Source organism: Halichoeres trimaculatus, unplaced genomic scaffold (assembly GCF_033239565.1).
Source record: "Halichoeres trimaculatus isolate MK-OKI-2021-1 unplaced genomic scaffold, fHalTri1.1 fHalTri1_scaffold_12, whole genome shotgun sequence".
NCBI lineage: Eukaryota > Metazoa > Chordata > Actinopteri > Labriformes > Labridae > Halichoeres > Halichoeres trimaculatus.
The window spans coordinates 14280840-14294399 of record NW_027437190.1 but is presented as its reverse complement, the minus strand read 5'-3'; the positions used below and the strand labels follow the sequence as shown (position 1 = coordinate 14294399).

Below are 13560 nucleotides of genomic sequence, written 5' to 3'. Positions count from 1 at the left end.
ACCCAGATCTTGCCCCTTGCTGGAGAGTGTAGTTACCTCAGGCAATAACAGCACGCCCAGTGCGCAAGTGACTTTGCGTGTTGATTAGCGAGCGGAAGAAGCTAACCTAAGCGGCTACGTTAGTGGACGTACGTAGCATGGAAAAAGAAAAAACACAACCAAAATGAAACTAAACGCCAAAGCTTATTACCAAACAAGGGTGAAACTTGGCACGACTTTCACTCTCTTTCGGGCTCTTGGAGAGCAGCACGGGACGAAGAGCGACACGAGTTGGCTTTCTGCTAACTAGGTAAGTGTCGAATAACCATGATTAGCCAAAGCTAACATGCTAGGTCAGGTGCACGTTCCTGAAGACTCAACGTAAAAACGCGATGCTACGGGCGGTTGCTAGGCTAGTGAGTGTGTTCGCGTACTGTTGGAAATTCATGCAGACCGTACCTTCAACAAAACAAAAATAACGAAAGACTAATTTACGTAATAAACTCAGAGTAGTAGTGGTTGTACTTCTTTAAGTCATAACAGAAAAACGAGGAGAAGAGGAGTGCTGGATCATATACAAAGTTGCCTCACTCATGCATGTGTTAGTTTTCTCTGGATTCTCTGGCTTCCTCCAACAGTTCAAATACATTTTCAAGATAAATGGAGAGCGTCTGACAGACAGAAGAGGGATAAAAAGGGGAGCAGAAGAGAATATTAAAAACTGGCCGTTGAAAATACCTTTCCTTTGAACTGCAGTGCACGATCATGAAGATACACATATGCCATGGGAGTAGCGGAGCCCACCAGTAAACAACGGCGATAACAAGCTCATCACATCTGGGTATGAGCTGTGCTCTGGGCAGAGAAGCGCCTCAGGCTGCCTAGCTTTCACACCTCTGTTATTCTGTTTTATTTCCACCTTGGGCCAAACACAGAGCAATCTGGGTTTGTAATGCCTGCTTTATTAGAAAATAACAATTTCCTGCATCAGGGAGAGATTGTGTGTGTGTTTGTGTGCACTGTGACAGCCTCTTTTCTCCATGCCTAAGAAATAGGTGTGTGGGGAAGTAATGTTTTTAATTTGGAATGTGAAGAGATATGAAACATACATTGTACAAAGTTATTTTTTTATTCAGATTGCTGTTTATCTGCACGTTTTATGAACATTTTGGTTTAAATAATAACTAAACTTATGTAGCCTTTTTTCAGACGGTTTCTGGCAGCCATATTTTCATTTCATCAGTGGTTGTTTGAAGCCTCTTTCCAGTTTCAACACAGTCACAAAAGACCTCAACTGCAGGAAGCAAAGTTGTTTGCAGTTAATTAAAAGTGAAGTTTTTTTCAGCAGTTTTCCTTGCACAGACGTGAACAGTATTTTGCTATAAGTAAATAAGGGACATAATAAAAAGTCACTACAACATATTACCTTATATGATAATCCCCCTCTTGTCTTATTAAAGCATGTTGCTGCTATAGGGACTCAGATACACAAAGCCACTATTGTCATTTAACATTAAGCCCCTGGTGACACCAGGAAGGATCAAATGACCTGACCAGTGTAAAGGTGTGTTTGCCGATAATGCCCCCCTATCTTTTTATTCTATCTGCTAGATCATCAAATCAAATCAAGTTTATTTATAAAGCACTTTTCATACATTCAAAAGAAATGCAGCACAAAGTGCTATACATGTTGAGATGAGATTGAAGAGGCTCTACCTCACTTTGGTCTGGATGACACTGCTGTACCACTGGCTTTCTCTCCCTAATGCCCTCTTGCTAATTTTGTCAGCACTGCCAAGTAAGAAAAAAAGATTTTAAACTGTGTTAAAATGACAGCAGACAGAATTTAGTTATCCTGCTCTATTCAATATTAGCTGAATTCACTGCTAGATCCTGTGGTAATTCTTTGTTTTTGTCATGTAGCATGTTTTTCTTGCAAAGCAAACTAATCTAGCCATTAAAACATCAATCATTTGTTCTTTTTCTAGCAGAATTCATCAGGATAATGATCTGATTCTACCTCACTTTCAATATCTCATAATAAGTCAACTCTGTAAAAGTGGAGTCTGCAGGATTTTTTATTTTACAGGGATAATCCTGCTCAATTGTCTCCTATGGGTTCTATACACGTGTGTCAGTGTCTGTGTCTGCCTCAGCCCTCTCCTCTGCCTGTACATTGATGTTTTGGTTTAGTCAGGCTGTTTCTTGAAGAGAGTAGGCATGAATACATCAGCCAATCACAGCACGAGTGACTTTGCGTGCTGATTAGTGAGTGGGAGAAGCTATCCTAAGCGCCTATGATCGTGGATGTAGCATGGAGCAAGAAATACATGACTAAAATGATACGAAATGCCAAATAGTTAAAGCTTTTTCCTGAACAAGGGTGAAACTTGGCTCGACTTTCTCTCTCTTTCAGGCACTTGGAGAGCAGCTGGGGGCAAAGAGCGACACAAGTTTGCTTTCTGCTAACCAGGTATGTGTCAAATACCCATGATTAGCTTGTGCTAACATGCCAAGTCAGGTGCATGGCTGGAGTTTCTCCCATGTAAAAACGTGAAAAACGTGATGCTTCAGGCGGTTATGATCTAGTGAGTGTGTTCATGTAGTCACGGTCGGAAGCTGTGGCTGTGCTGCCGCTGGCACTGAAACAAGGAGGAGGTGCCCAGTTTGAAGGTTGTGTTTACTAACAAGCAACGTAAACTCCTGCAGACTCTACCTTTAAGGATATAGTCAGTCTTCTAATTTTAAGTGCATAAAATTCATGAATATTAAATTCTTAAAATTTCAAGGGATACTGCAAAAGTCACAGAAAAAGATAATCTTTCACAGAGACCAAGAACCAACTCATTAAACTTACTTGATGTGGCTTTAATACAAGTTTGAAACAGAATGTGTTACTTTTTTATTTCATGTGTTGTCTTGTTCTTATCTGCCTGTCTCCCACTGAAAAAGAAAAAGAAAAAGAAAAGACCAGAAAACTTAAAAACAAACTTAAAACAAAGTCAGTTGAAAACACAGTGACTCAGAGAACACGAAAGCTATAATGTTATAGATATATACTTTATTAATTCTCTCTGATAAAATAAAATTACAAAATAATTTCAACCTCAAACGGCACTTTCCTTGTTCATAATTATTTAACATATTGTTAATACATATATCATATTTGTCATGACGAATGAGAAGAATACTATAGTTTAGTAATATTAGATATCAGCTATAACTGCGTTTAATCATAATGGTAGAAAAGACTAAGCAATACAAAGCTAGGTTTCGTTAACAGCTTACTATACAATATTCCAAGCGTATGTAATTCAGTATTCCGGCCACAGCATGTCACTATTGGACAGTTTTTGATATTGTCTCCAATGTAGGGTAGGCTTGTCTCTGTTCCCATCACACCATTATCAATCCTTTCAAATATACCTTATTCTCTCTTTTGATTCTTTATTCACAAACAGCTCCTCCTTCATGGCCATTTCTCCTTTTTAAGGTTTATTTGTGTTCATCTGTTCACCGTGATCTGTTATAAAGCAGTGAAGATCAGTCCATGCACAGCTCTGAAACAAGTCCATGCCCAGTTTTTCACAGTTATTCCCTCAGAAATATTGTCAAGATATCTGTAACGCCTCCTGCTATCTTTTGTCCCCAGTGACAGCAGCGTTCCCTGCCTATTATTGAAGTCCATTTAAGAGAGAGCACTTTGGTTGTCGAGGTGTGCGTGTGTGTATCTGCGTGTGTGTATCTGCGTGTGTGTGAGTGTGGGTGTCCATTCCTGTGTCTGCGTGGCAGTTTTAAGTGATTGAGCAAGTGAGAGTGTATTTCTTTACACAGGATACATTCATGATAACAGTGCGTTGTTTTGGAACTGCAAGCTTAAATAAAAATGGCAGTAAGTTACTTCCCTTCTCTTATAGGGTGTTGAAGACACAACCATACATTTAAAAAACGTAATCACATCAACTTATTATAACATTTTAAATGTGTGATTTTAAGGTCATCTAAATTATTAATATAAAGCAATATTTCAGTAATTCTAGCTATGCGCTTTCTTTATTCAGAGAATTTAAACAAAACAGCATCTCACTGCTCTACATTCTACAACACTCTACTCACTCTGACTCAGCTCCTTCAAAATAAAAGAATAAACAGATTATTTATCATTTATGGATTACTTTATTTTCACCGTCTCCAGCAGACCTCTGAGCAGATAGACTGTGGATAATTAAATAACATAAAAAGAAAAAAGGTAAGGCTTCATCTTTAAAGTCATGAATTGCTGTGATATTCAATCAGCGGGATCAGTCTGGCAGTTAAAGAAATGTTTGCACTGTCATCTATTCTTTCTTCAGACAACCATTTTCACATCTCTTGAAATGACTATAATTCTGATTTTCTGAGATTTTCACTGAACATAAACAAAATTGAACATTTAATCATCATCATCAGCTCATATTTGTCTTAAATGATGCCGTAATGACGTCCTGCTGTAGTTATGTTTTGCTTATTTTCTCATCCGCTACTCCCCACCTCACCTCAAACAAGTGTCACAATGACTCACGTCCCTCGGTGTCGCATCAACTTATTTCAGCTTGATCTGTAATTGGTGTAGTTCACTGAGCGGTTACACTTCTCCCAGCTGAGGGGTTAAAATGTCACAACTATGCTTCGTAAGTCTAAACTACTGCAAAAGCTCACAGCCACAAAAGAGAAGTCGTTAGGATGAACATTTTTTTTTTTACAGTGCGTCTTCATTGCTTGGCAGTGCTGTGTGGTGATTGACAGTGCATTGAGTGCTTGGCAGTATAGGCTTTAGTATTATCTTGTGGGCTTCTGCATTCATTCCTCTGTGTGGGTTGAAATAGGGCCTGCATTGTGATAGATTGTGTATTTAGGTTTGTGCTGTGTTCACTTGTATTGCGAAGATAATGTAAGTTGCACGTGTGTGTGTGTTTGTGTGTGTGTGTGTGTGTGTGAGTGTGTGCGATGCATGCCACTAGTTTTATTTTTTTTCTATATATTGGTCGTATTGATCAAACCTTCCGTTAAAGGGATGCTCGTTAACACACAGTTAGCATTCAGATAGAAAATACATCATAAGGATAAAAAGTCATGGTCATTAATTCCTGATGAAAGGAAAGAGAGATTGGGAGAGGGGGAAGGAAAGAAGGAGAGATGGAGAGAGTAAAAGGCCTTTTTTCAGTAATTGGAGCTCTGAGTTCATATAATTATTCTTAGTTAGTTCTCCTCCCTCTCTACCTCCTCCTCCCCATCCTCTCTTCCTCCATTTCTCACCCTCTTGACATCCTTTCCCGTCACACCTTTAAGAGTCTCCATTTTATCATCTTCCCTCGTTAAGGAAAGCGCCCAAAAGTCCCCAACGTGTCTCATCATTCACACAGACCCTCCATCTTAGTCCTATTATTCCTCCTCGTGGTGCTGTTTTTGTCACTCCAGCTCCAGAGGATCACCTCTCATCCCTCTCCTCCTCCTCCTCTTCCCTTTTCCTCTCCTTTAGTCTGAAGTAGGAGGACTAGCCCGGCCTCCTCTCTTCTGTCCTTCTCCCATTTGTCCTCTCCTGGTCCTTAGAGCCATCCTCAGCAGCTAGAAGTGCAGGTGTTAGGGTTGGGACTCGCCTCCAGGCTGCCCTCTGGGCTCACAGGTGGAGGTGACAGTGGCGACTCTAAGGCCAGGGTAGTGACCTGGGACGGGGGAGATACTGGTGATATGGCCTGGACTGGAGAAACTGGAGAAACTTGAGCTGGAGGACTTGTTAAAGAAGCAGCAGGGGACAAAGGAACCACGGCACCTCCAACTCCACCACCACCACCACCTCCTCTACCGTCCCTTGAATCCCTCTCGCGAAGCAAGTGGACCAAGGCGGCGTGCTGGGCGCTAAGGGTAGCTGAGAGGTGTGCGGGCAAGGTGTTGAAGCCGGCGGTAAGCTGTTCCACTCGCTGCTCCAGGGACAGCATCTGGCGCTCCAAGTCTTCGCTGCGGTCGTTGAGCTCTGACATCAGCTCATACATGACGCTCTGCATCTGTGAGGAGAGGAGAGGAGATGACTCAGTGCACACAGGGTGCTTGAAACGAGGGAGACAGATACACCAGAGTTATGAGAGCTGCTTTATTAAAGAAAATGTTTTTGGATTGAAGAAGAAAAGAAAGAAAGTGTGTTAGAGACAGAGAGAGGTGAAAAAGAGGGCTCGCAGAGCAGCTAGGGAGGAGTGAGTAAAACAGTGAGCAAGAGGAAAAAATGTCCAAGTAGAAGCTGGAGGGAAGTCTCTGTGTGGGCGTTATAACATTGTGAAGAAAGAGAGAAAGAGTAAGAATGAAAGGAAGGCAGCTGAGTGTCCCTTCCTCGCACATCTTGGCCTCCGTAACCATGGCAAAACGCATAAGTGACCAGTGGAGATGGAGTCATTGAGATGGCGTAATTGCAAAATATTTGGTGCTAGAGGCACCTCCCCATGGAAGGACATGCATGCACACAAACCCCCTTGATCTGTTTCTTCCTCTCATTCCAGTCCTTACCCAATCACACTCACAAACACAGACGCGTGCACTCACATTCTCACGCAGACACCCACACAGTAACAGAAAAACATGAGCACTCCCCTCCCTCCCTCCTCTCATTTCCTCCGTGCTCTCTCACTCAGTCATCCCTGTTTTAACACTTGTTCTGGTTGCTAGGAGATGGAAAGCCACAGAAACAGGCAGGTCAGTGCTCAAACGGAGGAATTTTAGGAGGTATTTTTTTGGGGAAAAGGTATGTAAGGTATGAGCTACCGAGCAGTTGAAGTGTATGACGTGTGTGTTGGTGTGTGTCTCACCTTTGAGAGGTCCACCAGTGTGTTAGCCTGATCACTGAGTTTCCTCTGCTCCATTTTCACACTGCGTAGTCTGCAAACACACACACACACACACACACACACACACACACACACACACACACACACACACACACACACACACACACACACACACACACACACACACACACATTCATACATAAATTACACAAATTCACATACTCCCAAAGGTTGCAACCCAGTAAACACACAGTGGTCGGTCCAGAGAACTAATCCCTCGGGGTCCAGACAACATCACTGTTGAGGGGTCACCTTGTCTACTCCAGCTCCATTTTTACCTGCAGTGTGTTAGCGGACTTCATTTTCTAACAAAATAAACACGCACACACACACACAGTTTTCCCCCAAACAGTAATTTTGAATCTTAATGACAAAAAATATTGAATTAATCCAAAGGTTTGGTAATATCAAAGCTGCCACCTCAAAAGGCAAAGAACAAACTTTAGTTCATGGTTTAAAACCTGCAGTGGTAAAAAGACCAAGCAGGAAAACAAGGTTATGAAATTAAAATATAAATAAATAAATAAATAAATAAATAAATAAATAAATAAATAAATAAATCATACTTCTGTCAGTTCAATAATAGGATGAAGATGAATCTCAACAGTCAGTATATTAATAAGGAAACCAGAGGTCAAATCTGTATTCTCAGGTCTCACAGGCACATCAAGGTTTTGTGAATGTGTTGGCATAATAATAATAATAATAATAATAATAATAATAATAATAATAATAATAATAATAATAATGTGTTGGTTATGGTTATGGTCCCAAACAGTTTCTTTCATCATTAGTTTGGCCTGTGACTTGGCAAGTCTCCTGTTATATTTTATTATGGGGTGTCACCAATGAAGCCCAAGCTTTTTTTAATGACCCTGCACTTTGTGATAAACTTGTCTGTATTTAAATAAAACAGGTCTAAACCATTAAAGCATTTGAAATAGCCTAAAATAACCCTGTCACTTTGCTCACTGAGTCAGCCAGTCCACATGCTTCAGCAGTAGCCTTTGTTCAATTAAAAGTCTCTTTGGTCCCTTGACTCTTCCTTTTGAAGGCAATTGTTTTCAAGTCTAGACTGGACTGTTCAAGATCAAACAAAGCAGCAGGCAACATTAAAGAACGGTATCTAATTGTGATGCCAGGAAGAGAATATACAACCATCTTTAAGTGTAACAACCTTTAATGAGACACTCAACCCAGCAGCTGTTCAAATAACATACCGAGCACTTTAGAATAAGTGAATTTAAAAACGTGCAATATTTTACTGTATGTAGGGGATACTGGGGATATCCCCAAATTATATTTTCATTCAGCATCAAAAAACACACCAACAAAAATGAAGGTTGTAACAGCACAGTCTTTTTAAAATGAAATTGTGGCATATTTTATTTCTTGCCATATTTTTTTCTCTAAAATCATTAATATTAACTTGTTGGTAATGTACCCCTCTTCTTAACAATAGAGCCCCATGTGCTAGCTAGGCATGCTAACCGTGTTACTTTTAAGGCCCTGTTTACACAACAATGTTTTATCTGTAAAACTCAGTGAAAAAAATCTGCGTTTACACAGAAACACTTAGTGACTGAAAACGCTGTAGTAAGCATGCCAGGCCTGTAGTTGGTGCTATAACTGTCTCGCCAAGAAGCAGCTTTTGGTAGATCTGCAATGAAGTGCAGAAGAGGAGCAACAGATGCACATTTTGTTGTAAGACAGTCAGCAGATACAGCAGATTGAATAGCACAAGCACACATGGTAGTCCGTGACGATCGTAGCAAAGGTACTGTTGTCCTGTTGCATATGTATGTGGGGAGTGTAATGTCAGTGTTTTAAGTGAAAACGCTAACTTGCTGTTTACACTGCAACAGTGGCAGCAGCATTTCAGAAAAAATCCACTCTGGCAGCTGTTTTCAAAAGTTTGTGTTTTTTTGGTCAGGTATAATGCTGTTTTTGTGTAAATGAGAGGCCAAAACGCAACAATACTTTTGCATTACATCCTAAAACTGTTGCCGTATAAACAGCCCCTGAGTTGCTCTATCAAGCTTCAACTAGGTTGATTTTGACTTATTAACACAAACAAAAAGAAGGGTAAGAAAAAAAACGGGAAATGAAAGATACACTTATAAGTGTCCTCACAAGTTTTTTTCTTTTATAAATCGGCAGCAATGTTGGACGTGTGTTCTGTTGTGGGCGGAGGATCTGACTGAATGTGTGCAGCCTGAGAGCCAGCTCTCCCACAGTTTTGGAGGAATAAGACTAATTGTGGCTGTCTCTTGTTACAACCCTCCCCAGTCTCCCCTATTAGCAGCATCAACAGCAGTCCTTGGCACAGATAAAGATAATGATCAGAGTGCGCCTAATAGTACACAATGCACTGATTACCAAGTCCCACAACTGTATTTTCCTGCAGTGATCCTGCCCTCTAGTACTTTAGGAGATCATGAATCATTTTGTGTGTCCCTGTATGTGTGTGTGTGTGTGTGTGTGTGTGTGTGTGTGTGTGTGTGTAGGGATTTGTGTGCTTTATCTGATTATCAGAGTTGATTCAACCAGTGGGTGGATAGAAAGTACAGAAGATTTTGAAGGAACCATGATCTCAGTGGCACAGTTATGTATGTGTCCCTTGTGTGTGTGTGTGTGTGTGTGTGTGTGTGTGTGTGTGTGTGTGTGTGTGTGTGTGTGTGTGTGTGTGTGTGTGTGTGTGTGTGTGTGTGTATGTAAGGTGTGTGTCCTCACTGATGTATTGCCTGGAGGAACTTCCTCTGGTGCTTGCGGACCCTGGAGTGGTCAATCTTCTTCATCAGCTTGGTGTGCTTGTAGATGAGCCAGGTTTCCCTCAGGACGTTGGCTGCTGCGTTCTTTATCTACACCCAGACAATAAACACACACATATAAACACACATCATTAGCAACAGGTAGCCCTTGGCAACCAGTGCAGGCAACAGGTTTATCCATCCTTCTTTTCCACCATTTTCCATTGTCTTCCTGAGAAGAAGAAGAAAAAAAAAACAAACCATGGCTCTCATCTTTGAGGCTGCCCTCATTCTCTCTGTCTCTCCCTCTCGCCTGGCACACAGAGGCTGGCTTGCCAATGCTTTTCATAAACAGCTCTCTCCTCAGGGAGATTTGGCAATGAGAAACTAACAGGAGTCTCCCCCTCAAACACACTTCTCTCTTGCTCTCTCTCTTCTCTTGGTCTGTCTATACGCCACATTATATCCTAGACTAACTTAAATGGGCTGCATTATCCTGGCTGGTTGGAGGTAATTCACTGCAGTACCATCACAGTTCATTAAAATCGTTTCATTATGAAAGCAGCTGAATTAAAACATAGCATGAGCGGCATCTCTTGAAACCAGCTGACAAACGGGATCTTCATTCATGCAGAAGAGGTATGTTGGAGGAAAAGCCTAACGGTGCACGACTGGAGAGCGCAATAGCTGTTACAGTCAGTGGTGTGATGGTCATGTCTCCCACTTTAGTTGAACTGCTGAAATGTGAAACTGCTGTCACTGAATTTAATACTGTTTTCCCTTTCCAAATTAAGGACTGCAAAAGTATCATTTTATGCCCCTGTAGGTTTCATGTGTTCATCTCCATAGGTTGCTGTGTAATTACAGCACAGGAGTCTGACACCTCACTACAAAAAAAAACATGAGGGTGGATACTACAGAGAAGGAAGAAGAGAGGGAGAATCTGTAAGGACATAAATTGAAGGAGAGACTTCAAAGAGATGCTGAGCACTGAACAAAGAACAATTATACCCCCGTCTGAGGAGCACAAAAGACCCCGGCAGCTTGGCTAATCAGCACCTATCCACCACAGTCAAGGACTGCTCACTCACATACACACACGCTGACATGCACACACGTGAAGACCAACACACAGTATTGGCTGCGGATGAGGAGAGGAGGAGGAGGATCCTGGCTTTGCAGATGTGTTTTCAATGACAGGGAAGAAGTCGAACCACAACGAGCTAATCCAACATGTTATGCATAATATTCCACACTCCTCTGGGGCATCGAGCCACACTGTTCACACCGTTTCTCTAATCACCCCTAATAATGGTCAGTCTTATTCAGTCACTCTTACCTGTACTGATAACTTATCAGGAAAATGTAAACAAAATGTATAGAAACTAGCATGAAAAAAAATTCTGGCATGACTGATAGGATTTGGATGTAAACCCTGCTGTCCCGTGTTTTTCTCTCCTGATGTGTTTCAATTGGATTACAAAACTCACATCCACCCAAATGTAGCAGGGACACAGTGACAGCACTGCAAAGATGCCAAAGAGTAATCGTCAAAATAAGACATCCTGTTTTTGGCCCTGCAGCTCTCATGTCAACACCAGTGCTTTTAACTTGATGGGTACATTCCTTTTCCCCCTTAAAGATGGTGTTTTACTGTTAAATTTAAAATCAGCCTCTCACACTGGCGGAAAGGATTTTATCAGGTCACAGGTTTAAGTTCTACAGTCTGGATTATAGTTGAAAAAAAACTGATTCTCATAATCCTTGGCCAGGATACTGAAGAGCACATTTAATACTTTCATATCTACAGCCGCATTGGTAAATTGATATGTCAAATCTTGTTTATCCCCTGATTAATCACAGCAGCGTGAGTGAAATATGATGAATGATGGCACGTTGTGTCTGTCTCACCAGTTCACTCTTTCCAAAGTTTCCACACAAACTTCCCTCATCAGTCCAGCGGTATATAAGGAGCCTGATATGCTGCTTCAGGCTTTTTAATTAAGCTTCACCCTTCATTTAAATCTTGGGAACTGCTCCACATGCTAATAACAGGGACTGATAACATCACACTGCTAAGACGGGAGCTCCATTAAGGGAGGGGGGGACTCAACAAGAACCGCTGATAACACTCCACAAGAAACCAAACGACAGCCGTGGCAGCCATTTTTGGACCATATGGTCTCTCGTTGAGCAACCATGATGAGGCCATATGGCTGGTTAGGGTCAAGGATCTGTTCTGGCTGTTCCCCTACACGGCACACCTTATGGCAGGTACATGAGAAATCTGTTAAAACAAGGGGTTCCCACACCTCAGCATGTTGGGTGTTAGATGACATATTGTGGAGAATAAATCAATCAGTATAAATAGAAACATTTGAGCTATGTCATCACACAGCCTGTAACTATTAATTATATCAACAATGCAACCTAAATATCAACATACTGGCATCAGAAACAAAAAACAAACCTTACTGGTCACGTATACGGAGAAGAAAAAATCTTTTCCTTGTTTGTGTGTCCTTTATTTTTAATCACCATAGAGATGTTTTTAACATCAAAAGAGAGGCGCTTCACTCCTCTGACCTAGGCAAGTGTTAATGAACTACGGATTTAACAAGCAATTTTGCTCATTCTTGCAACAGTAATGTTTTTTTCAGGAGGCCTAACACGTGAACAATCAGGCCAAGTATCTTGGCAGCAACCTCCAGCTCCATGCATGTGCCATGGATACATGTAGCATTACCTGCTCTGACCTTAGCCTCAGTGTCAGAGTGGACTCTGAACACACACAGGCAGACACACAAAATGGGCCCACATTAACTCATCAAGTCTCTTTCACTTCATTCTTCTTATCTCAATGTGGAGCTGAACCTTTTTCAAATTTGACCTTTTTGATAAAAAAAAACAATTATCAGATTAGCCTCACTTTATAAAGAAGCACCGATGAAAAAAAATCAAGGGGTCAAAGAACCTTTTGTTAAATGTTTTTACACCGGTTTGAAAACCTTCTGTGGTACGCCTTTTGTCCGCCAACACCCACAGAATACAAATCAAGTAAAATTTATCCAGCGCATTTCTTTCCAGGTGGAAGCAAAACACACTGAAGCTTTATAAACACAGACATTGCTTTAATAAAGGGAAAAGTACACTCAGGTTCAATTGGCAAAAAGTAAAAACATCAGAGAGATGTGTGAAAGCATTTATTGAGTGTCATATTGATTTATGTTCCAGTCACAATACATCCACACTAATAAGGATCTGTCTGTCTGTCTGGTGTGGGGATAATGAGGCCTTGGAAAATATGTTTTTTTTTCTACTGTGTGGAGTAAAAGCTAGCATTACAGTCATCTTTGGGGATTTGATTGCTCCTATTTGAGTAGTGTTGTATACATTGGAAGGCAATGCAGCAAGCCCTCCTTAGCTGGAGCCAAGAGTGTACGCTGAATATTCAGAGAGGGCGAAGCACTGAATATGCCACAGGGACTCCTGAAAGTGCTCTGCATTAACCACTGATCCAGAGTGGAGAGAGCATACACAATAAGAGGGGAGATATATAGGAAGAGCTGCCTTTTCCCCACTTTTCAACAAGGTTGGAAAAAAACGGTAAAAGAAGAAATGTACTCCGGTTGTCATATTAGCATGGTAAGCTTGCTAATTGCCTCAGTAGCCCCCTTCACTGCACTTCACTCCTGACAATTCCCAGGACGTTACCTCACCTCCCTGCTTTGAGTCTTCGTTAATTCAAACATGTGCTATCCATGCAGCCCCCCCCCATTGTCTAAATCAGACCGTTTCCTGGTGCGATGGCGCACAGACATGTAAAATCTCCCACTATGTGGAGCATTCATGAAAGGGAAATCTCAAAAACGTCAGGACTGTTAAGTTCGGAAGTCGTTTGGAGAAAGCCTTGAATATATGCATGAAAAAAGAAAGTGAGCACTGAAGTGACAAGGTCA

The 13560-nt window shown here is 41.3% G+C and overlaps 1 protein-coding gene and 1 long non-coding RNA gene across 2 annotated transcripts in view; one reads left to right on the top strand and one right to left on the bottom strand.

Annotated features, from left to right (window-relative positions):
• Positions 1–73: 73 nt before the first annotated feature.
• Positions 74–10587, top strand: LOC141800860 (uncharacterized). Its single transcript, XR_012599354.1, has 3 exons — positions 74–289; positions 2396–2452; positions 10451–10587. It is a non-coding gene; the product is annotated as an uncharacterized LOC141800860 (long non-coding RNA).
• kcnn3 (potassium intermediate/small conductance calcium-activated channel, subfamily N, member 3) overlaps positions 3025–13560 on the bottom strand; it is a 71359-nt gene continuing 60823 nt past the window's right edge. The window contains 3 exon segments of the mRNA XM_074683690.1: positions 3025–6020; positions 6813–6882; positions 9585–9712. Coding sequence (XP_074539791.1) covers positions 5577–6020; positions 6813–6882; positions 9585–9712 — 642 coding nt within the window. The 3' untranslated portion in view covers positions 3025–5576.